Genomic DNA, 26247 nt, shown 5'->3' on the forward strand with positions numbered 1-26247 from the left:
ACATCCCTTGCCATTCCAATTCAAATTTTTACATTTTCACTAGTAGAAGGCTATCTTATACTCGTGACATGACCACGTGGTTTATGGTTTTCTCAGTGAGAATGAAAAAATAGAATTTTTCTCACTTGAAAAAACATGAATTTTCTCACTTTGATGGATGTTTTCTTGGATGGTTATGTGTGTTGGTCAATTTATTTGATGTTTTTCATGGATGTCAACAGCAATTCATGTTTGTTTTATGGTTTTTGTCAGTGAGAATGAGAAAACAGGAACTTTCTCACATTTATGGATGTCAACAGCAATTTATGTTCCTGTTTTATGGTTCGTTGTCAGTGAGAATGAAAAAACAGGAACTTTCTCACATTTATGGATGTCAACAGCAATTTATGTTCCTGTTTTATGGTTTTTGTCAGTGAGAATGAAAAACCAGGAACTTTCTCACATTTATGGATGTCAACAGCAATTTATGTTCCTGTTTTATGGTTTTTGTCAGTGAGAATGAAAAAACAGGAACTTTCTCACATTTATGGATGTCAAAAGCGATTCATGTCTGTTTTATGGTTTTTGTCAGTGAGAATGGAAAAACAGGAACTTTCTCACATTTATGGATGTCAACAGCAATTTATGTTCCTGTTTTATGGTTCGTTGTCAGTGAGAATGAAAAAACAGGAACTTTCTCACATTTATGGATGTCAACAGCAATTTATGTCTGTTTTATGTCTGTTCGTTGTCAGTGAGAATGAAAAAACAGGAACTTTCTCACATTTATGGATGTCAACAGCAATTTATGTCTGTTTTATGGTTCGTTGTCAGTGAGAATGAAAAAACAGGAACTTTCTCACATTTATGGATGTCAACAGCAATTTATGTCTAGGCCTCATGAGCTCGTGACAGGACCACGTGGTTTATGGTTTTCTCAGTGAGAATGAAAAAACAGAATTTCCAGGTGTAATGACATTGGGGTGATTTACATAATCGGTGGGGGAATTATTGGTTCACGAATGGGGAATTAAGAAACAAACATGGCTTCTTTGATCTTTAGGCTAACCTAACCTGAGAATTCGATTTACATATTCGGTGGGGGAGACTTTACTGATTTATGAAAGGGGAATTAAGAAACAAACATGGCTTCTTTGATCTTTAGGCTAACCTAACCTGAGAAATTGATTTACATAATCGCTAGGGGAATGTATTGATTCACGAAGGGGGAATTAAGAAACATTATGGTTTCTTTAATCTTAGGTCTGAGGGATAAACGTTCTTTAGGTCAGAGAGAAAAATTAATATTCTATTTCTAAATAGGGCTTCATTGATCTTTACTGTCAGGAATCAGAAATAACATCACTTGTTATCTTGGAATTATGCGGGAGGCTAAAGAGATAGAAATTCTATTTTTAAATACGGCTTCACTGAGCTTTAAGTCGGAGAGATAAATTGATATTCTAACGAAACCTTAATAGTGTAGCTAGGAGCATTTATGAGATGAAGAGATTAACGTAGGAAAGGGTTTCCTAGAAATTTGAAATGTGAAAGCACAAAGATGCCAAAAACAAAGGGAACACGCTGAGATTACATTTAGGGGATTATTTGGGTGAAACGGTTTTAGACATTTTAGGGAATTATTTCGGCGAAACAGTTAGAGACATTTTAAAAGATGATTTTAGAAAAGGTTTTAGAAGAGGTGTTGAGTGTGGTCGTTATAGTAAACAAGTTCTATTTGAACAGTGTCGTGAGGTCCTCTACCCCAACCCCAATGGGCCCCGATCGCCCTACCCCGATCCAAAGGGCTCCGATCCCCATACCCCAATCCCGAAGGAACCCCCCGGTCCCCAAACGTTACCCCGGCAACCCCCCCGCCCCCCCCACCCCCCAAGGCCCTCCCCGGGCCCCGTCTTTCGTTGATGTATGTTGTCTGAAACCTATGATTTGGGGTGGATGGGTTGCTATTTTTGACTTTTCTGAGTTGGATTTTTTAGTCTTTCATAGGTATGTGTTGTCTGAAACCTATGATTTGGGATGGGTGGTTTGCTATTTTGACTTTTCTGAGTTGGATTTCTTAGCCTTTCATAGGTTAGTGTTGTCAGAAAATTATGATTTGGGATGAGTAGTTTGCTTTTGGACTTTTCAGAGCTGGATTTCTTAGCCTTTCGTAGGTGTGTGTTGTCAGAAACTTATGATTTGGGATATGTAAATTACTATTTTTGACTTTTCTGAGCTAGATTTCTTAGACTTTCATGGGTGTTTGTTGTCTGAAACCTATAGTTTGGGATGAGTAGTTTGCTTTTGGACTTTTCAGAGCTGGATTTCTTAGCCTTTCTTGGGCGTGTGTTGACTGAAACTTATGATTTAGGATATTTAAATTTCTATTTCGGGCTTTTATAAGCAAGATTTCTTAGTCTTTAGTTGGTGTGTGTTGTCTGAAACCTATGATTTGTTATTTGTAGTTTTACTTTTCGGACTTGTAAGAGCTAGGATTCTTAGTCATTCATAGGTGTTTGTTGTCTGAAACCTATAGTTTGGGATGAGTAGTTTGCTATTTCAGGCTTCTCTGAGCTAAGGTTTCTTAGTATTTCATAGGTGTATGTTGTCTGAAACTTATGACTTGAGGTGTCTAATTTGCTATTTCAGGCCTTTCTGAGCTAAGGTTTCATAGTATTTCGTAGGTGAATGTTGTCTAAAACTTATGATTTGGGGTATGTAAATTACTATTTCGGGCTTTTCTAAGATAGATTTCTTAGTCTTTTGTTGGTGTGTGTTGACTGAAACCTATGATTTGGGATATAAGGTTCTTATTCTTTCGTTGGTGTGTGTTGTCTGAAACCTATGATTTGGGATTTGTAGTTTGCTTTTTGGACTTTTCAGAGCTAGGATTCATAGTCCCTCATAGGTGTTTGTTGTCTGAAACCTATAGTTTGGGATGAGTAGTTTGCTATTTCAGGCTTTTCTGAGCTAAGGTGTCCTAGTATTTCGTAGGTGTGTGTTGTCTGAAACTTATGATTTGAGGTGTGTAATTTGCTATTTCAGGCTTTTCTGAGCTAAGGTTTCATAGTATTTCGTAGGTGAATGTTTTCGGAAACTTATGATTTGGGATATGTAAATTACTATTTCGAGCTTTTCTAAGCTAGATTTCCTAGTCTTTTGTTGATATGTGTTGTCTGAAACCAATGATTTGGGATGGGTGGGTTGGTATTTTTGACTTTTCTGAGCTGGATTTCTTAGCCTTTCATAGGTGTATGTTGTCTGAAACCTATGATTTGGGATGGTTAATTTGCTATTTTTGACTTTTCTGATCTAGGTTTCTTAGCCTTTCATAGGTGTGTGCTGTCAGAAAATTATGATTTGGGATCTGTAGTTTGCTTTTTAGACTGTTCAGAGCTAGGATTCTTAGTCCCTCATAGGTGTTTGTTGTCTGAAACCTATAGTTTGTGATGAATAGTTTGCTATTTCCAGCTTTTCTGAGCTAAGGTTTCTTAGTATTTCATAGGTGTGTGTTGTCTGAAACTTATGATTTGAGGTATGCAATTTGCTATTTCAGAATTTTCATAACCATATTTCTTAGTCTTTCGTAGGTGTGTGGTGTCTGAAACCTATGATTCTGGATGTGTTGGTTGCTATTTTTTTACTTTTCTGAGCTGGATTTCATAGCCTTTCGTAGGTGTGTGTGTTGACTGAAACCTATGATTTGGGAATGAGTGGTTTGCTATTTTTGACTTTTCTGAGCTAGACTTCTTAGCCTTTCATAGGTGTGTGCTTTCAGAAAATTATGATTTGGGAGGTGTATTTCGCTTTTTGGACTTTTCAGAGCTAGGATTCTTAGTCCCTCATAGGTGTTTGTTGTCTGAAACTTCGAGTTTGGGATGAGTAGTTCGATATTTCAGGCTTTTCTGAGCTAAGGTTTCTTAGTATTTCGTAGGTGAAGCTTCCACGTCAGTTTTGAGTTCACCAAGACATAAAAAATTTTAAGTTCAGTTCTAATTTTTCCATAGAAGATAGGAAAAGTTATACTATGATTGTGATTATTTTCTATGAAGATAGAAAGTTACAATTTAATTCTAAATTTTCTTAAATTTATTTTCAAAGAGATGAAAAAATTTAAAGTTCAATTTAAAATTTTCTCAACGAAGTCAAGGAAAGTTCAAGTTCTCTTCTGAATTTTCTCAATGAAAAAGAAATTAGTCATTGATCATTTCTATTTTTCCAAATAATATAAAAATTTTCCACTTTAGTTCAGATCTGTTTCGAAGAGATGAAAAATTTAAAATACTGTTCCAAATTTTTCACAGAAGATAAAAAAGTTCAAGTTCTCTTCGGAATTTTACCAAAGAATACAATTCAATTCTAATTTCTCCAGAGAAAACAAAAATCTTCCACTTCAGTTTTTTATTTCACAAAGACATAAAGAAATTTAAAGTTCAATTCTAAATTTTTCGGTGGAAGATAAAAAAAGTAATACCATACTTGTGAATATTTTCACGTAAGATAAAAGGTTCTAGTTCAAATTTAAATTTTCTAAACGAAGTGAAGAAAAGTTAAAGTTCACTACTGAATTTTACCAAAGAACACAATTCAATTATAATTTATAAATATAAAATAAAAATCTTACACTTAATATCTTTATTTCAAAAAGACATAAATAAATTTAAAGTTCAATTCTAAATTTTTCGGTGGAAGATAGAAAAAGTAATACCATACTTGTGAATATTTTCCCGGAAGAAAAAAAGTTCTAGTTCAATTTAAAATTTTCTCAACGAAGTGAAGAAGAATTCAAGTTCTCTTCTGAATTTTACCAAAGAACACAATTCAATTCTAATTTCACCAGAGAAAATAAAAATCTTCCACTTCAGTTCTTTATTTCACAAAGACATAAAGAAATTTAAAGTTGAATTCTAAATTTTTCGGTGGAAGATAGAACAAGTAATATCATACTTGTGATTATTTTCACGGAAGATAAAAAGTTCTAGTTCAATTTAAAATTTTCTCAACGAAGTGAAGAAAAGTTCATGTTCTTTACTAAATTTTACCAAAGAACACAATTCAATTCTAATTTATCCAGAGAAAACAAAAATCTTCCACCTAAGTTCTTTATTTTACAAAGACATAAAGAAATTTAGAGTTCAATTCTAAAGTTTTCAATGGAAGATAGAAAAAGTAATACCATACTTGTGAATATTTTCCCGGAAGATAAAAAGTTATAGTTCAATTCAAAATTTTCTCAACGAAGTGAAGAAGAATTCAAGTTCTCTTCCGAATTTTACCAAACAACACAATTCAATTCTAATTTCACCAGAGAAAATAAAAATCTTCCACTTCAGTTCTTTATTTCACAAGGACATAAAGAAATTTAAAGTTCAATTCTAAATTTATCGGTGGAAGATAGAAAAAGTAATACCATACATGTGAATATTTTCACGAAGAGATGAAAAATTTTAAATACTGTAAAAAATTTTTCACAGAAGATAAAAAAGTTCAAGTTCTCTTCGGAATTTTACCAAAGAACAATTTTCAATTCTAATTTCTTCAGAAAAAACACAAATCTTCCGATTAAGTTCTTTATTTCACAAAGACATAAAGAAATTTAGAGTTCAATTCTCAATTTTTCGGTGGAAGATAGAAAAAGTAATACCATACTTGTGAATATTTTCTCGAAAGATAAAAAGTTCTAGTTCAATTTAAAATTTTCTCAACGAAGTGAAGAAAAATTTAAGTTCTCTTCTAAATTTTACCAAAGAACACAATTCAATTCTAATTTCACCAGAGAAAATCAAAATCTTCCACTTAGTTCTTTATTTCACAAAGACATAAATAAATTTAAAGTTCAGTTCTAAATTTTTTGGTGGAAACAAGAAAAAGTAATACCATACTTGTGAATATTGTCCCGGAAGATAAAAAGTTCTAGTTCAATTTAAAATTTTCTCAACGAAGTGAAAAAAAATTCAAGTTCTCTTCTGAATTTTACCAGAGAACACAATGCAATTCTAATTTCACCAGAGAAAATAAAAATCTTCCACTTCAGTTCTATATTTCACAAAGACATAAAGAAATTTAAAGTTCAATTCTAAATTTTTCGGTGGAAGATAGAAAAAGTAATACCATACCTTTGAATATTTTCTCGAAGAGATGCAAAATTTAAAATATTGTTCCAAATTTTTCACAGAAGATAAAAAAGTACAAGTTCTCTTCGGAATTTTACCAAAGAACACAATTCAATTCTAATTTCACCAGAGAAAATAAAAATCTACCACTTCAGTTCCTTATTTCACAAAGACATAAAGAAATTCAAAGTTCAATTCTAAATTTTTCGGTGGAAGATAGAAAAAGTAATACCATACTTGTGAATATTTTCCCGGAAGATGAAATGTTCTAGTTCAATTTACAATTTTCTCAACGAAGTGAAGAAAAGTTCAAGTTCTCTTCTGAATTTTACTCAAGAACACAATTCAATTCTAATTTCACCAGAGAAAAGAAAAATCTTCCACTTCAGTTCTTTATTTCACAAGGACATAAAGAAATTTAAAGTTCAATTCTAAATTTTTCGGTGGAAGATAGAAAAAGTAATACCATACATGTGAACAATTTCACGGAAGATAAAAAGTTATAGTTCAATTTAAAATTTTATCAACGAAGTGAAGAAAAGTTCAAGTTCTCTTCTGAACTTTACCAAAGAACACACTTCAATTCTAATTTCTCCAGAGAAAATAAAAATCTTCCACTTCAGTTTTGAGTTCCAAAATGAAATAAAGAAATTTAAAGTTCTATTCTAAATTTTTAGATGAAAGATAGAAGAAGTAAGACTATGATTGTGATTGTTTTCCATGAAGATCAAAATTTTTACTTTATTTATAATTTTTATTAAATTAAGTTCTGATTTTTCTCAAAGAGATGAAAAATTTAAAGTTCTGTTACAAATATTTCATAGAAGATAGAAAAAGTTATACATTGATTGTGAATATTCAACATGAAGATAAGGAACTCTACTTTAATTCTGAGCTTTCTCGAAGCAGTGCAAAATGTTCAAGTTCTCTTCTGAATTTTCTTAAAGAAGAGAAAAAAGTTAGCTCAATTCTGAATTTTACCAATGAAAATGAAAAAACCTTCAACTTCAGTTCATAATTTCTCAAAGACCTAAAAAATTTAAAGTTCAGTTCTAAATTTTTCTGTAGAAGATATGAAAAGTTATACTATGATTGTGATTATTTTCCCGTGAAGGTAAAAAGTTTCACTTTAATTCTAATTTTCTTAAATTCAATTCCGATTTTTTTCAAAGAGATGACAAATTTAAAGTTCTGTTCTAAATTTTTCATGGAAGATAGAAAAAGTTATACATTGATTTTGAATATTCGACATGAAGATAAGGTGCATCACTTTAATTTTGAGTTTTCTCGAAGAAGTGCAAAATGTTCAAGTTCTCTTCTGAATTTTCTTAAAGAAGATAAAAAAGTTAGCTCAATTCTGAATTTTACCAATGAAAATGAAAAAAGCTTCCACTTCAGTTCTTAATTTCTCAGACATAAAAAATTCAAAGTTCTCTTCTAATTTTTCCATGAAAATAAAAAGGTTCCACTTCAGTTCTGGTTTTTTCTCAAAGAGATGAAAAATTTAAAGTTCTATTCTAATTTTAAATTAAATTTTAGCTCCTTTGTCTTATAGATTTACCCCTCAAATTTTTAAATTAGAAAATGAGTGACTCGTTCTATATTATTAAAGACAATCGTTCAAACTCGTTCATCTAACCTCCAAAACAATAGGTTAGCTTAGGTATAAATAAATATTAATAAATAAATAGAAACATTTCTACATGTTTAAGTTAGGTTAGGTTAGGTTAACTTATCATGAGCGCTCATGATAAGTTAACCTAACCTTTTCTGGCGAGTATGGTTAGGTTAGGTTAGATTAATTTAGGTTAGATTAGGTTAGGGTAAGTTAGGTTAGGTTAGCCTACGTACGCATCACTTAGGTTACCTTAGGTTAGGTGAGAGACAGGCAAAAAGTTAGGTGTATGTTTAGGTTAGGTTAGATTAAGTTAGTTTAGGTTAAGTTAGGTTAGGTTAAGTTAGCCTACGTACGCCCGCGTACGTAGGCTAACCTAGCCTAACCTAACTTAACCTAACTTAATCTAACCTAACCTAATCATACACCTAACTTTTTGCCTGTCTCTCACCTAACCTAAGGTAACCTAAGTGAAGCGTACGTAGGCTAACCTAACCTAACATAACCTAACCTAAACTAACCTAACTTAATCTAACCTAACCTAACCTAACCATACTCGCCAGAAAAGGCTAGGTTAACTTATCATGAGCGCTCATGATAAGTTAACCTAACCCAACCTAACTTAAACATGTAGAAATGTTTCTATTTATTTATTAATATTTATTTATACCTAACCTATTGTTTTGGAGGTTAGATGAACGAGTTTGAACGATTGTCTGTATTAATATAGAACGAGTCACTCATTTTCTAATTTAAAAATTTGAGGGGTAAATCCATAAGACAAAGGAGCTAAAATTTAATTTAAAATTAGAATAGAACTTTAAATTTTTCATCTCTTTGAGAAAAAACCAGAACTGAAGTGGAACCTTTTTATTTTCATGGAAAAATTAGAAGAGAACTTTGAATTTTTTATGTCTGAGAAATTAAGAACTGAAGTGGAAGCTTTTTTCATTTTCATTGGTAAAATTCAGAATTGAGCTAACTTTTTTATCTTCTTTAAGAAAATTCAGAAGAGAACTTGAACATTTTGCACTTCTTCGAGAAAACTCAGAATTAAAGTAATGCACCTTATCTTCATGTCGAAGATTCAAAATCAATGTATAACTTTTTCTATCTTCTATGAAAAATTTGGAACAGAACTTTAAATTTGTCATCTCTTTGCAAAAAATCGGAACTGAATTTAAGAAAATTAGAATTAAAGTGAAACTTTTATTTTCACTGGAAAATAATCACAATCATAGTATAGCTTTTCCTATATTCTACAGAAAAATTTAGAACTGAACTTTAAATTTTTTATGTCTTTGATAAATTATGAACTGAAGTGGAAGGTTTTTTCATTTTCATTGGTAAAATTCAGAATTGAGCTAACTTTTTCTCTTCTTTAAGAAAATTCAGAAGAGAACTTGAACATTTTGCACTTCTTCGAGAAAGCTCTGAATTAAAGTGGAGTTCCTTATCTTCATGTTGAATGTTCACAATCAATGTATAACTTTTTCTATCTTCTATGAAAAATTTGGAACAGAACTTTAAATTTTTCATCTCTTTGAGAAAAATCAGAACTGAATTTAAGAAAAATTATAAATAAAGTGAAACTTTTGATCTTCATGGAAAATAATCGCAATCATAGTATTACTTCTTCTATCTTTCATCTAAAAATTTAGAATAGAACTTTAAATTTCTTTATTTCATTGTGGAACTTAAAACTGAAGTGGAAGATTTTTATCTTCTCTGGAGAAATTAGAATTGAAGTGTGTTCTTTGGTAAAGTTCAGAAAAGAACTTGAACTTTTCTTCACTTCGTTGAGAAAATTTTAAATTGAACTAGAACTTTTATCTTCCGTGAAAATATTCACAAGTATGGTATTACTTTTTCTATCTTCCACCGAAAAATTTAGAATTGAATTTTAAATTTCTTTATGTCCTTGTGAAATAAAGAACTGAGGTGGAAGATTTTTATTTTTTCTGGTGAAATTAGAATTGAATTGTGTTCTTTAGTAAAATTCAGAAGAGAACTTGAACTTTTCTTCACTTCGTTGAGAAAATTGTAAATTGAACTAGAACTTTTTATCTTCCGGGAAAATATTAACAAGTACGGTATTACTTTTTCTATCTTCCACGGAAAAATTTAGAATTGAACTTAAAATTTCTTTATGTCTTGGTGAAATAAAGAACTGACGTAGAAGCTTTTTATTTTCTCTGGTGAAATTAGAATTGAATTGTGTTCTTTGGTAAAATTCAGAAGAGAACTTGATCTTTTCTATCTTCTAAGTAAAATTTGGAACAATATTTTAAATTTTTCATCTCTTCGAGAAAATATTCACAGGTATGGTATTACTTTTTCTATCTTCCACCGAAAAATTTAGAATTGAACTTTAAATTTATTTATGTCTTTGTGAAATATAGAACTGAAGTGGAAGATTTTTATTTTCTCTGATGAAATTAGAATTGAATTGTGTTCTCTGGTAAAATTCAGAAGAGAACTTGAATTTTTCTTCACTTCGTTTAGAAAATTTTAATTTGAACTAGAACTTTTTATCTTCCGGGAAAATATTCACAAGTATGGTATTACTTTTTCTTGTTTCCACCGAAAAATTAGAATTGAACTTAAAATTTCTTTATGTCTTTGTGAAATAAAGAACTTAAGTGGAAGATTTTGATTTTCTCTGGTGAAATTAGAATTGAATTGTGTTCTTTGGTAAAATTCAGAAGAGAACTTGAATTCTTCTTCACTTCGTTGAGAGAATTTTAAATTGAACTAGAACTTTTTATCTTCCGGGAAAATATTCACAAGTATGGTATTACTTTTTCTATCTTCCACCGAAAAATTTAGAATTGAACTCTAAATTTCTTTATGTCTTTGTGAAATAAAGAACTGAAGTGTAAGAATTTTGTTTTCTCTGGAGAAATTAGAATTGAATTATGTTCTTTGGTTAAATTCCGAAGAGAACTTGAACTTTTTTATCTTCTGTGAAAAATTTGGAACAGTATTATAAATTTTTCATCTCTTCGAGAAAATATTCACAAGTATGGTATAACTTTTTCTATCTTCCACCGAAAAATTTAGAATTGAACTTTAAATTTCTTTATGTCTTTGTGAAATAAAGAACTTAAGTGGAAGATTTTTAAATTCTCTGGTGAAATTAGAATTGAATTGTGTTCTTTGGTAAAATTCAGAAGAGAACTTGAATTCTTCTTCACTTCGTTGAGAAAATTTTGAATTGAACTAGAACTTTTTATCTTCCGGGAAAATATTCAGAAGTGTGGTATTACTTTTTCTATCTTCCATCGAAAAATTTAGAATTGAACTCTAAATTTCTTTATGTCTTTGTAAAATAAAGAACTTAGGTGGAAGATTTTTGTTTTCTCTGGAGAAATTGGAATTGAATTGTGTTCTTTGGTAAAATTCAGTAGAGAACTTGAACTTTTCTTCACTTCGTTGAGAAAATTTTAAATTGAACTAGAACTTTTTATCTTCCGTGAAAATAATCACAAGTATGGTATTACTTTTTCTACCTTCCACCGAAAAATTTAGAATTGAACTTTAAATTTCTTTATGTCTTTGTGAAATAAAGAACTGAAGTGGAAGATTTTTATTTTCTCTGGTGAAATTAGAACTGAATTGTGTTCTTTGGTAAAATTCAGAAGAGAACTTGAATTCTTCTTCACTTCGTTGAGAAAATTTTAAATTGAACTAGAACTTTTTATCTTCAGGGAAAATATTCACAAGTATGGTATTACTTTTTCTATCTTCCACTGAAAAATTTAGAATTGAACTTTAAATTTCTTTATGTCTTTGTGAAATAAAGAACTGAAGTGGAAGATTTTTATTTTCTCTGGATAAATTAGAATTGAATTTTGTTCTTTGGTAAAATTCAGTAGGGAACTTGAACTTTTCTTCACTTCGTTGAGAAAATTTTAAATTGAACTAGAACTTTTTATCTTCCGTGAAAATAATCACAAGTATGGTATTACTTTTTCTACCTTCCACCGAAAAATTTAGAATTGAACTTTAAATTTCTTTATGTCTTTGTGAAATAAAGAAATGAAGTGGAAGATTTTTATTTTCTCTGGTGAAATTAGAACTGAATTGTGTTCTTTGGTAAAATTCAGAAGAGAACTTGAATTCTTCTTCACTTCGTTGAGAAAATTTTAAATTGAACTAGAACTTTTTATCTTCCGGGAAAATATTCACATGTATGATATTACTTTTTCGATCTTCCACCGAAAAATTTAGAATTGAACTATAAATTTCTTTATGTCTTTGTGAAATATAGAACTGAAGTGGAAGATTTTTGTTTTCTTTGGAGAAATTAGAATTGAATTGTGTTCTCTGCTAAAATTCAGAAGAGAACTTGAATTTTTTTTCACTTCGTTGAGAAAATTTTAAATTGAACTAGAACTTTTTATCTTCCGGGAAAATATTCACAAGTATGGTATTACTTTTTCTTTATTCCACCGAAAAAATAAGAATTTAACTTTATATTTCTTTATTTATTTGTGAAATAAAGAACTTAAGTGGAAGATTTTGATTTTCTCTGGTGAAATTAGAATTGAATTGTGTTCTTTGGTAAAATTCAGAAGAGAACTTGAATTTTTCTTCACTTCGTTGAGATAATTTTAAATTGAACTAGAACTTTTTATCTTCCGGGAAAATATTCACAAGTATGGTATTACTTTTTCTATCTTCCACCGAAAAATTTAGAATTAAACTCTAAATTTCTTTATGTCTTTGTGAAATAAAGAACTGAAGTGTAAGATTTTTGTTTTCTCTGGAGAAATTAGAATTGAATTATGTTCTTTAGTAAAATTCCGAAGAGAACTTGAACTTTTTTATCTTCTGTGAAAAATTTGGAACAGTATTTTAAATTTTTCATCTCTTCGAGAAAATATTCACAAGTATGGTATTACTTTTTCTATCTTCCACCGAAAAATTTAGAATTGAACTTTAAATTTCTTTATGTCTTTGTGAAATAAAGAACTTAAGTGGAAGATTTTTAAATTCTCTGGTGAAATTAGAATTGAATTGTGTTCTTTGGTAAAATTCAGAAGAGAACTTGAATTCTTCTTCACTTCGTTGAGAAAATTTTGAATTGAACTAAAACTTTTTATCTTCCGGGAAAATATTCACAAGTATGGTATTACTTTTTCTATCTTCCATCGAAAAATTTAGAATTGAACTCTAAATTTCTTTATTTCTTTGTAAAATAAAGAACTTAGGTGGAAGATTTTTGTTTTCTCCGGAGAAATTAGAATTGAATTGTGTTCTTTGGTAAAATTCATTAGAGAACTTGAACTTTTCTTCACTTCGTTGAGAAAATTTTAAATTGAACTAGAACTTTTTATCTTCCGTGAAAATAATCACAAGTATGGTATTACTTTTTCTACCTTCCACCGAAAAATTTAGAATTGAACTTTAAATTTCTTTATGTCTTTGTGAAATAAAGAACTGAAGTGGAAGATTTTTATTTTCTCTGGTGAAATTAGAACTGAATTGTGTTCTTTGGTAAAATTCAGAAGAGAACTTGAATTCTTCTTCGCTTCGTTGAGAAAATTTTAAATTGAACTAGAACTTTTTATCTTCAGGGAAAATATTCACAAGTATGGTATTACTTTTTCTATCTTCCACTGAAAAATTTAGAATTTAACTTTAAATTTCTTTATGTCTTTGTGAAATAAAGAACTTAAGTGGATGATTTTTATTTTCTCTGTAGAAATTAGAATTGAATTTTGTTCTTTGGTAAAATTCAGTAGGGAACTTGAACTTTTCTTCACTTCGTTGAGAAAATTTTAAATTGAACTAGAACTTTTTATCTTCCGTGAAAATAATCACAAGTATGGTATTACTTTTTCTACCTTCCACCGAAAAATTTAGAATTGAACTTTAAATTTCTTTATGTCATTGTGAAATAAGGAACTGAATGGAAGATTTTTATTTTCTCTGGTGAAATTAGAATTGAATTGAGTTCTTTGGTAAAATTCAGAAGAGAACTTGAATTCTTCTTCGCTTCGTTGAGAAAATTTTAAATTGAACTAGAACTTTTTATCTTCCGGGAAAATATTCACATGTATGGTATTACTTTTTCTATCTTCCACTGAAAAATTTAGAATTTAACTTTAAATTTCTTTATGTCTTTGTGAAATAAAGAACTTAGGTGGAAGATTTTTATTTTCTCTGGATAAATTAGAATTTAATTTTTTTCTTTGGTAAAATTCAGTAGTGAACTTGAACTTTTCTTCACTTCGTTGAGAAAATTTAAATTTGAACTAGAACTTTTTATCTTCCGTGAAAATATTCACAGGTATGGTATTACTTTTTTTATCTTCCACCGAAAAATTTAGAATTGAACTCTAAATTTCTTTATGTCTTTGTGAAATAAAGAACTGAAATGGGAGATTTTTGTTTTCTCTGGAGAAATTAGAATTGAATTGTAATCTTTGGTAAAATTCCGAAGAGAACTTGAACTTTTTTATCTTCTGTGAAAAATTTGGAACAGTATTTTAAATTTTTCATCTCTTCGAGATAGATCTGAACTAAAGTGGAAAATATTTATATTATTTGGAAAAATATAAATGATCAATGACTAATTTCTTTTTCATTGAGAAAATTCAGAAGAGAACTTGAACTTTCCTTGACTTCGTTGAGAAAATTTTAAATTTAACTTTAAATTTTTTCATCTCTTTGAGAAAAGTCGAAACTGAATCTAAGAAAATTTAGAATTATAGTGAAACTTTCTATCTTCATAGAAAATAATCACAATCATAGTATAACTTTTCGTATCTTCTATGGAAAAGTTAGAACTGAACTTTAAATTTTTTATGTCTTGGTGAACTTAAAACTGACGTGGAAGCTTCACCTACGAAATACTAAGAAACCTTAGCTCAGAAAAGCCTGAAATATCCAACTACTCATCCCAAACTCGAAGTTTCAGACAACAAACACCTATGAGGGACTAACAACCCTAGCTCTGAAAAGTCCAAAAAGCAAACTACACCTCCCAAATCATAATTTTCTTAAAATACACACATATGAAATGCTAAGAAATCTAGCTCAGATAAGTCAAAAATAGCAAACCACTCATTCCCAAATCATAGGTTTCAGTCAACACACACCTACGAAAGGCTATGAAATCCAGCTCAGAAAAGTAAAAAAATAGCAACCCACACATCCAGAATCATAGGTTTCAGACACCACATACCTACGAAAGACTAAGAAATCTGGTTATGAAAATTCGGAAATAGCAAATTGCATACCTCAAATCATAAGTTTCAGACAACACACACCTATGAAATACTAAGAAACCTTAGCTCAGAAAAGCTTGAAATAGCAAACTATTCGTCCCAAACTATAGGTTTCAGACAACAAACACCTATGAGGGACTAAGAATCCTAGCTCTGAAAAGTCTAAAAAACAAACTACAAATCCCAAATCATAATTTTCTGACAGCACACACCTATGAAAGGCTAAGAAACCTAGCTCAGAAAAGTCAAAAATAGCAAATTAACCATCACAAATCATAGGTTTCAGACAACACATACCTATGAAAGGCTAAGAAATCCAGCTCAGAAAAGTCAAAAATAGCAACCCACCCATCCCAAATCATTGGTTTCAGACAACACACTTCAACAAAAGACTAAGAAATCTAGCTTAGAAAAGCCCGAAATAGTAATTTACATATCCCAAATCATAAGTTTCAGACAACATTCACCTACGAAATACTATGAAACCTTAGCTCAGAAAAGCCTGAAATAGCAAATTACACACTTCAAATCATAAGTTTCAGACAAAACACACCTACGAAATACTAGGAAACCTTAGCTCAGAAAAGCCTGAAATAGCAAACTACTCATCCCAAACTATAGGTTTTAGACAACAAACACCTATGAGGGACTATGAATCCTAGCTCTGAAAAGTCCAAAAAAGCAAACTAAAAATACCAAATCATATGTTTAATACAACACACACCAAATAAATAATAAGAAACTTAAATAAAATATAAGAAGTTTCAGTCAAAAAAAAAAAACGAAATAATAATAAATATAACATAGAAAAGCCCGAAATAGTAATTTACATATCCCAAATCATAAGTTTCAGACAACATTCACATACGAAATACTATGAAACCTTAGCTCAGAAAGGCCTGAAATAGCAAATTAGACACCTCAAGTCATAAGTTTCAGACAACACACACCAACGAAATACTAAGAAACCTTAGCTCAGAAAAGCCTGAAATAGCAAACTACTCATCCCAAACTATAGGTTTCAGACAACATACACCTATGAGGGACTAAGAATCCTAGCTCTGAAAAGTCCAAAAAGCAAAACTACAAATCCCAAACCATAGGTTTCAGACAACACACACCAACGAAAGACTAAGAAATCTAGCTTAGAAAAGCCCAAAATAGTAATTTACATATCCCAAATCATAAGTTTCAGTCAACACACACCCAAGAAAGGCTAAGAAATCCAGCTCTGAAAAGTCCAAAAGCAAACTACTCATCCCAAACTATAGGTTTCAGACAAAAAACACCTATGAGGGACTAAGAATCCTAGCTCTGAAAAGTCCAAAAAGCAAAACTACAAATCCCAAACCATAGGTTTCAGACAACACACACCAATGAAAGGCTAAGAAATCTAGCTCAGAAAAGTCAAAAATAGTAATTTACATATCCCAAATCATAAGTTTCTTACAACACACACCTATGAAAGGCTAAGAAACCTAGCTCTGAAAAGTCCAAATAGCAAACTACACATCCCAAATCATAATTTTCTGACAACACTAACCTATGAAAGGCTATGAAATTCAACTCATAAAAGTCAAAATAGCAAACTACCCATCCCAAATCTTAGGTTTCAGACAACACAGACCTATGAAAGACTAAGAAATCTAACTCAGAAAAGTCAAAAATAGCAGCCCATGCACACCAAATCATAGGTTTCAGACAACCTACATCAACGAACAACGGGGCCCGGGGAGGGCCTTTGGGGGTCTGGGGGCCGGGTGGGAGTCCGGGGAACCTTTGGGGACCGGGGGGTTCCTTCGGGATTGGGGTATGGGGATCGGAGCCCTTTGGATCGGGGTAGGGCGATCGGGGCCCATTGGGGTTGGGGTAGAGGACCTCACGACACTGTTCAAATAGAACTTGTTTACTATAACGACCACACTCAAAACCTCTTCTAAAACATTTTCTAAAATCATCTTTTAAAATGTCTCTAACTGTTTCGCCGAAATAATTCACTAAAACGTCTAAAACCGTTTCACCCAAATAATCCCCTAAAAGTAATCTCAGCGTGTTCCTTTTGTTTTTGGCATCTCTGTGCTTTCACATTTCAAACTTCTAGGAAACCCTTTCCTACGTTAATCTCTTCATCTCATAAATGTTCCTAGCTACACTATTAAGGTTTCGTTAGAATATCAATTTATCTCTCCGACTTAAAGCTCAGTGAAGCCGTATTTAAAAATAGAATTTCTATCTCTTTAGCCTCCCGCATAATTCCAAGATAACAAGTGATGTTATTTCTAATTCCTGACAGTAAAGATCAATGAAGCCCTATTTAAAAATGGAATATTAATTTTTCTCTCTGACCTAAAGAACGTTTATCCTTCAGACCTAAGATTAAAGAAACCATAATGTTTCTTAATTCCCCCTTCGTGAATCAATACATTCCCCTAGCGATTATGTAAATCAAGTTCTCAGGTTAGGTTAGCCTAAAGATCAGAGAAGCCATGTTTGTTTCTTAATTCCCCTTTCATAAATCAATACATTCTCCCAGACTGAATATGTAAATCAAATTCTCAGGTTAGGTTAGCCTAAAGATCAAAGAAGCCATGATTGTTTCTTGATTCCCCTTTCGTGAACCAATAATTCCCCCACCGATTATGTAAATCACCCCAATGTCATTACACCTGGAAATTCTGTTTTTTCATTCTCACTGAGAAAACCATAAACCACGTGGTCCTGTCACGAGCTCATGAGGCCTAGACATAAATTGCTGTTGACATCCATAAATGTGAGAAAGTTCCTGTTTTTTCATTCTCACTGACAACGAACCATAAAACAGACATAAATTTCTGTTGACATCCATAAATGTGAGAAAGTTCATGTTTTTTCATTCTCACTGACAACGAACATACATAAAACAGACATAAATTGCTGTTGACATCCATAAATGTGAGAAAGTTCCTGTTTTTTCATTCTCACTGACAACGAACAGACATAAAACAGACATAAATTGCTGTTGACATCCATAAATGTGAGAAACTTCCTGTTTTTCCATTCTCACTGACAAAAACCATAAAACAGGCATGAATTGCTGTTGACATCCATAAATGTGAGAAAGTTCCTGTTTTTTCATTCACACTGACAAAAACCATAAAACAGGAACATAAATTGCTGTTGACATCCATAAATGTGAGAAAGTTCCTTTTTTTTCATTCTCACTGACAAAAACCATAAAACATGAACATAAATTGCTGTTAACATCCATAAATGTGAGAAAGTTCAAGTTTTTTCATTCTCACTGACAACGAACCATAAAACAAGAACATAAATTGCTGTTGACATCCATAAATGTGAGAAAGTTCCTGTTTTCTCATTCTCACTGACAAAAACCATAAAATAAACATGAATTGCTGTTGACATCCATGAAAAACATCAAATAAATTGACCAACACACATAACCATCCAAGAAAACATCCATCAAAGGGAGAAAATTCATGGTTTTTCAAGTGAGAAAATTCCTGTTTTTTCATTCTCACTGAGAAAACCATAAACCACGTGGTCATGTCACGAGTATAAGATAGCCTTCTACTTTCACTTTATCCTTAATCATTGATACTACCTAAGAAAAGTTTGAATCAGTCTCATTTGTCGTCATGTTCTCTTCGTTTTTGGCATCTATTTCGTATTTAATTTTCAGCTAAATGAAAGTCACATTTTCTTTCCCCCTTGAGAGTTTTAAGGACGAGGGGGAGCTTAATTATTCGTATTTTATTAAAAATTTTTTTGGTTTTGGCTGTCAACTTTTACTTCATAGTAATTTTAGTTCGGTTTAAGTTGTGTTTCATACACGAATCGATATTTGCTTGGTGTAAGTTTTAATTATACTCTTTGGCTTTTATGCTCTACGCCTATCTATCCTATCTCTGCCCTAAGATGGATGATAGAATATTTATCAAAAAGTGAAATAAATCATTTTATACAATTCTGAAAAAGCTATGCCAACTTTGGCTCTCACAGAGACTATCTGCACTGGTTTTACTCTAATTAGCTATGGTGCTCAAGTTTTTCATCAACAAGCAATTTTATAGGGAAGGGGGGTTCTCATTGAGGACCGAACTGTCTGGAGGGAATTTGACGGGGGGGGGGGGATGCACTTTACGTTGAAGAAAATTTCCACTGAGAAGTTTGAATTAAAATCAAATTGGTGGAAGTGATGAAAAACTTGAGAGCCATGACTAATTAGAGTAAAGCCACGACAGAAAGCCAAGGCCATTGTATAAAAATGTAAAATAAAGTAGAACGTTTGATAATACCAAATTTCAAGAAGCAGTTCAAGTTTCACTGATGTTCGTTCCATATTTTTCTTTCATCTATTATTTATGCTGATTCCAGTATCCTCGACTAGATCCCAGAGCTCTCTGGAAATGACCCTTTTACTACTTATATTTTAATACAAAAATTTCAAATCGTTACCAAAATCGGAAACATTTTTACTCTGTAACAATGATAACAGCAATATATTTTAAAAATCTTTTATAAAAGTTATATCCAAACATAAAAATAAATTCATCAATAGTAGGTGAATTTCTCTCTGCTTAATATCCTTCTCTTAAAAACGTAGATTTTTACTGCACTGATTTGTATTGCACTGCAATCATGAGACATAAATCCTATTATACGACAAAACTACTCATCTTTTACATCAACAAAAATCAACACTCTCAAATGAGAAAAATTCTATACCGGAGGAAAACATTTCACCTATTCCGGATGAATATGATTCACCAGCCCTCTTTATTTTATATTTCATTATACTGAGTCAAACATCAGGTCAATATGCAACGTTCTGATTTCAAGAAATCTTTTTTTAAGCTTTTTCGAAATTATGAAAATAAGCAGCACATCAATGAATGCTGCCAGGGTGTGACTGCCCGCTCTGGTAATTTTTCACCAAAAGAAAAACATTTCCATCTAAATTCTAGTTAAAAAAAACTTTCGTTGGACATCCTCCTCGCGAGACTATTTCCTGGTGTTTCCCTTAGACACACTGCTGTGTCAAAACCAGTGGGGTGGCTGGGGGGTGGGGGATCCTATAAAACTTTTTTTCTCATTAGATATTATTTTATTTTTCTTTAAAATTGAACGCTTTGAAAATGTCACTAATAAGTAAAAACCTTTTTTTTTCTTTTTTTTATACAAAGGATGTAGGAAAGATCAAACTTCTCATTGCCTTTCGTTGGGCAATACCTGACATAATTTATTGATTGCATTAAGAAGTGACACCACACTACTGAACTTTACGCTAATTTTTTTTCGAGGTTTCTTATTTAATCTTATTTTCATTTTTTAAAACATTTATTTTGTCTCTCTTGTAAAATATGAAAACTTGGGATGTGCGCTTTGGTATTGAATATGGTGACAAGTTTTTTATTGTTTATATTTTCAGATAGTAAAAAGTTACTTTACTAATGAATTTATTTTAATATTTTAGTAAATATTATGAAAAAGAATCTGTGTTGGCTGACCCCGATTATGGACCAGTACTTAGTTCTCTCATGGGTGAGTCTCTATTATTTTTAATATATTTTATTTTCATAACAAAGGCTGCATAATTTTTTTAGTCGTTTAGTTTTTGAAGGCTGCTCAGAGTAAATTATGCTTCCTCATGAACTCAAAACCATTGTAGGAAGAACTTCTTTGTTATACATCATCTCCTTCCATTTGCTCAGGCCCTTGGACCTCTTCATCTAAGAGTTAAGGTCTTCAGCCCTCACAAGTATACCCTGACGTCACATCACTCCAGTCGCTTCACTCCCTATAAGTCGGTAGCTCGGGCCTTTGGCCCTCGTTTGGCTGTTAACATGATGTCAATATTTTCTTTTCTTTTAGTTCATACTCTTTGGGATTTTCATAACTCAAGTTGAAACTAAAGTCGGCTCCTCAGTATCTGGCTTTGAGTTTCTTTGAATCTAAGGTTGTTATTATCGGTAACAAGGAAGTTTAAAGGTATCTAAAGACTGGGATACCGATTGGTACTTTCTGTACATTGCCTTGTTGAAAAATCTCTAAGGTAATGCTGATATTGTGATAGTGTTTCCACATATACCGGTAAGTACCGGTTGGATTATTACTTGCTAATTCCACGGTTGAGCTAAAAAAATTGAAGTCAGCACCAGACCATATATAGTAGATTCTCCGTTCAAGCATCACACCCTCCCTCACTAACCATACACAAAAAGTCATACGAATTAAACATTTGTTTTCGTTGAAACTATAAAAGTCTGTGATAACTTATATTCAAGGAGGTAGTATTATGTTATGTATTTTAGTTATTGGTTTTCGAACGGTGCTGGAATAAAACGAGCTGCAATCCCATCTTAATATCGCTTTGGGTTTTGGAGCTAGCTCACTGCTACCCCAAATTTAGATCCAAAGAGCTCCGATTCAGGGACAGAAGAATCAATTTTCTTGACAACCCACAGTCCATATTTATTCTCGAGGCTCGAAAGTTCTACTGCATAAATTTTACGTTTGCTTGAACAGTTTTGTTGCAGATCCGACGGAACGAAAGGCAATTTAAATATAAAATACAAGCTTGATTTTGTATATAAATATTAAAAGAATACTCATTTAAACTGTACATCCGATGTAAGTTGTTTGGCGCCTCTCGATCATGGATTTCAATAGCCTTAAAATTTGATTGCAACATCCTTGAGAGAAGCCGCACATCAAAAGGGTTTATATTAGAAATGGAAACCTCGTTAGCAGCAATATCAACCCATGTGAGGCCCATACATAATACTCTACAGGGCTGCTTGGAGGAGACTGCAGGTGCTGTCAATCAGTTCCCTCCACATTAGTGACTCTGCTGAGCAAGATCGTTGAGTGAATGTAAGTCAAATCTTTCTGTATATAACTCATCAATGATACATACAACTGTATACTCGTTCATCTCTTAAGTATGGGATTTTGTAATAGGGCAATTTGTTAAACTCGACGAACAAACTGAGGAGCCTTATCGTTGAAAGAAATAGATCCGTTTTTTCCATTACTTGATTTGAAGTCGCTTTGTATTTTCTTGTGGGGTATTTCATTTTTTCAACTACACGGTAATGTTCATGCACCCTCACAACTACTCCATCTCTTGTCTCTAGATCTTTTTGCTTATGATCTTGATAATGATAAACAAAAAATCACGAAGAAAGGAAGAAAACGAGGACAATTAACAGCCAGTGAAAAAATTGAAAAATTATGCAAATATTTCGGTCAAGACTTCCGCTTGACCGTCCTCAGTGCAGAATAAAATTGATAAAAATATAAAAACCAAACCTTAAAATAAAAACACCAAACTAAAATTGGACGACTCTTTCTTAGTAACGGTGAAAGGGTAACTGAATAAAAAACACAAGTCTAAATGGAATTTCAGAATTTCATTTTGCGTAAAGCACTTTTAAAGGCTGATCGCTTTCCAGTTTGATTGTTATCGGAGACTCTATTCGATTGCACAATATAACTTTGTGGATGTATGTAAAAACGATCAGAATTAATAATTTTGTCATAAATGGGACTTAGGATTTTTATTTTAAGGTTTGGTTTTTATATTTTTATCAATTTTATTCTGCACTGAGGACGGTCAAGCGGAGGTCTTGACCGAAATATTTGCATAATTTTTCAGTTTTTTCACTGGCTGTCAATTGTCCTCGTTTTCTTCCTTTCTTCGCGATTTTTTGTTTATCATGATTAGCCAGTGTGGTCTCAGAAATTATTTACGATCTTGATAATTTTTATAAATTGATAATGATCTTGACAATTATGATAATTTTGATTATGATCTTGATAAAACATTCGGCATATAGGATTCCTATCTCCTGATTGCCTCTTTTGCTATCTGGAATACTGAGTCTTAAAATAATGTTAATAGTATGGTATCTTAAGAAGAATTGAGAATGTTTGTTTTGTTTTAGAGTAGTTATTTTCTCTTCTTCTTATTTTCTTTTCAACCTCCCTTCGTGGTAGAAGATATCTCTGGGATTAGGTTTGAATTGCCTACTGGTATCGCTTATTGGATACGGCATTTCGTTCTGGCAGATTCTCAGTGGTTATTGAACCGTCAGCGCAATTCGTCACCACAGAAAATTCTCCCCGGAAAATTCCAGTATATTTTCTAATAACAAATACTTTATGTACACATTTGGCAAATTTCAGAACTTAGAGCCCTTTCCCCGGCTCTGTGGGGGGCCATGTCATCCCAGGGGCAAAGTTACTGGGCTTTTCAACTATGCTGAATCAAAGAGGTTTCTCAAAATTTGATCAGATGAGTAGAAAGGCCTTATTGACTCGTGTCCCTCACCCCTGCTGCCATCTACAATTTAGTCTAACTCTGTCAGTACACCAAATATGGACATAGAGTCCCTAGGGAGATGGAACACCTGTGCTGTCAGTCATTAATCAAATTGTTTCCGGGGAAGTTAATTAATATCTTACAGATGATGTCAAGTTAATTAATGTCTTTGGAGTTCGACCAGAATTGTTTCCGGGGCAAAGTTTAGAACACACGTGACAGATGATGTCATGATTGATTGATTTGACACGAAAGGGGAATTAATTTGGTGTTTCTAAGGGGAATTATTGATTCACGAAAGGGGAACTAATTTGATCTTTCTAAAGAGAATTGTTTTCGAGCGACTGTCTATTAATGTCTTTATAGTTCTACCAAGAGAATTGTTTCCGTGTGAATGTTTTGACCTTAGCGATGAATTGATTATCGCGCGAAAGGGTTTCTTAGTAATTTCAAATGTGACAGCGCAGAGATGCCAAAACAAAAGGAACACGCTGAAGTTACGATTAGGGGTTATTTGGGCGAAACGGTTTTAGACATTTTAGGGAATTATTTCGGCGAGAACAGTTAGAGACATTTTAAAAAATGATTTTAAAAGATGATTTTAGAAGAGGATTTGAGGGTGAAAATCTCTGGTCGTTATACTACACAAGTTCCATTTGAACAGTGTTGTGAGGTTCTCTATCCCAACCCAAAGGCCCTCCCCCGGTCCCCAAAGGTCCACCGGGCTCCCAAAGGACCACCCGGCCCTCAAGAGCCCCCCAGACCCCCAAAGGCCCTCCCCGGGCCCCCAAAGGCCCTCTCCGGGCCCCCAAAGGCCCTCCCCCGGTCCCCAAAGGTCCACCGGGCTCCCAAAGGACCACCCGGCCCTCAAGGGCCCCCAGACCCCCAAAAGCCCTCCCCGGGCCCCCAAAGCGTCCCCCCCATTTTGTTAATACTTTTTTGTGCACTTTATTATATCTTTTCAGAACAAGTTCCTTTAATAATGTCATTCCTTAACCCTTTTTTCAAGTTGAAGTACCAATCCTTTCACCACAACTTTACTTTATAGCTTTTTGGATACCCCAACATCAAGCAATAGTTTTCAAAAGATATTTCAGAGCAACTTAATTTCTTAATGTTCATTCTAAACCCATTTTCCAACTTGAAGTACTAATCCTTTTCACCCACAACTTTACTTTACAGCTTTTTCGGATACCTCAACACCAAGAAATACCTTTCAACAGACATTTCAAAGCAAGTTCCTTTCTTAATGTTCGTTCTAAACCCATTTTCCAACTTGAAGCATCCATCCTTTTCACCCAAAACTTTACTTTACAGCTTTTTGGATACCTCAACACCAAGAAATACATTTCAAAAAGCACTTCAGAGCAAGTTCCTTTCTTAATGTCCCTTCTAAACCCATTTTACAAGTTGGAGCATCCTTCCATTTCACCCCCAACTTTACTTTTCAGCTTTTTAGATACCTCAAAACGAAGAAATACCTTTCAAAAGACATTTCAGAGCAAGTTCTTTACGTAATGTCCCTCATAAACCCATTTTCCGACTTGAAGCATCCATCCTTTTCACCCACAACTATACTTTACAGCTTTTTGGATACCTCAACACGAAGAAATACCTTTCAAAAAGCATTTCAGAGCAAGTTCCTTTTTTGATGTCCCTTCTAAAACCCTTTTCCAACTCGAAGCATCCTTTCTTTTTACCCACAACTATACTTTACAGCGTTTTTGGATACCCCAACACCAAGAAATCCCTTTCAAAAGGCATTTCAGAGCAACTTCTTTTCTTAATGTCCATTCTAAACCCATTTTCCAATTTGAAGTACCCATCCTTTTCACCCACAAATTTACTTTACAGCTTTTTCGGATAACTCAACACAAAGAAATACCTTACAAAAGACATTTCAGAGCAAATACATTTCTTAATGTCACTTCTAAACCCATTTTCCAACTTGAAGCATCCATCCTTTTCACTCACAACTTTACTTTACAGCTTTTTGGTTACCTCAACACCAAGAAATACCATTCAAAAAGGCATTTCAGAGCAACTTCTTTTCTTAATGTCCCTTCTAAACCCATTTTACAAGTTGAAGCATCCTTCCTTTTCATCCACAACTTTACTTTACAGTTTTTTGGATACCCCAACACCAAGAAATACCTTTCAAAAGACATTTCAGAGCAAGTTCTTTACGTAATGTCCCTTCTAAAACCATTTTCAACTTGAAGCATCCATCCTTTTCACCCACAACTTTACTTTACAACTTTTTCGGATACCTCAACACCAAGAAATACCTTTCAAAAAGCATTTCAGAGCAACTTCTTTTCTTAATGTCCCTTCTAAAACCATTTTCCAACTTGAAGCATCCATTCTTTTCACCCACAACTATACTTTACAGCTTTTTCGGATACCTCAACACCAAGAAATACCTTTCAAAAGCATTTTAGAGCAAGTTCCTTTCTTAATGTCCCTTCTAAGCCCATTTTCCACCTTGAAGTATCCTTCCTTTTCACCCACAACTTTACTTTACAGCTTTTTGGATACCTCAACACCAAGAAATGCCTTTCAAAAAGAATTTCAGAGTAAGTTCCTTTCTTAATGTCCCTTCTAAACCCATTTTCCAACTTGAAATACCCATCCTTTTCACCCACAACTTTACTTTACATCTTTTGGATACCTCAACACTAAGAAATACTTTTCAAAAGACATTTCAGAGCAAGTTCTTTTCTTAATGTTCCTTCTAAACCCATTTTCCAACTTGAAGCATCCATCCTTTTCACCCAAAACTTTACTTTACAGCTTTTTGGATACCTCAACACCAAGAAATACCTTTCAAAAAGCATTTCAGAGCATCTTCTTTTCTTAATGTCCCTTCTAAACCCATTTTACAAGTTGAAGCATCCTTCCTTTTCACCCACAACTTTACTTTACAGCTTTTTGGATACCTCAACACCAAGAAATAATTTGCAAAAGACATTTCAGAGC

At 32.6% G+C, this 26247-nt stretch overlaps 1 protein-coding gene across 1 annotated transcript in view; it reads left to right on the forward strand.

The window, feature by feature from the left end:
* Positions 1-26247, forward strand: part of LOC148954754 (small G protein signaling modulator 1-like) — a 149086-nt gene that overhangs the window by 42468 nt on the left and 80371 nt on the right. The window contains exon 7 of the mRNA XM_089086499.1: positions 20419-20486. Within this exon, the coding sequence (XP_088942625.1) occupies positions 20419-20486 (68 nt within the window). The remainder of the gene's footprint in view (positions 1-20418; positions 20487-26247) is intronic.

The sequence above is a fragment of the Artemia sp. Qi Xiang Cuo genome, chromosome 3 (genome assembly GCF_049724085.1).
Source record: "Artemia sp. Qi Xiang Cuo chromosome 3, ASM4972408v1, whole genome shotgun sequence".
NCBI lineage: Eukaryota > Metazoa > Arthropoda > Branchiopoda > Anostraca > Artemiidae > Artemia > Artemia sp. Qi Xiang Cuo.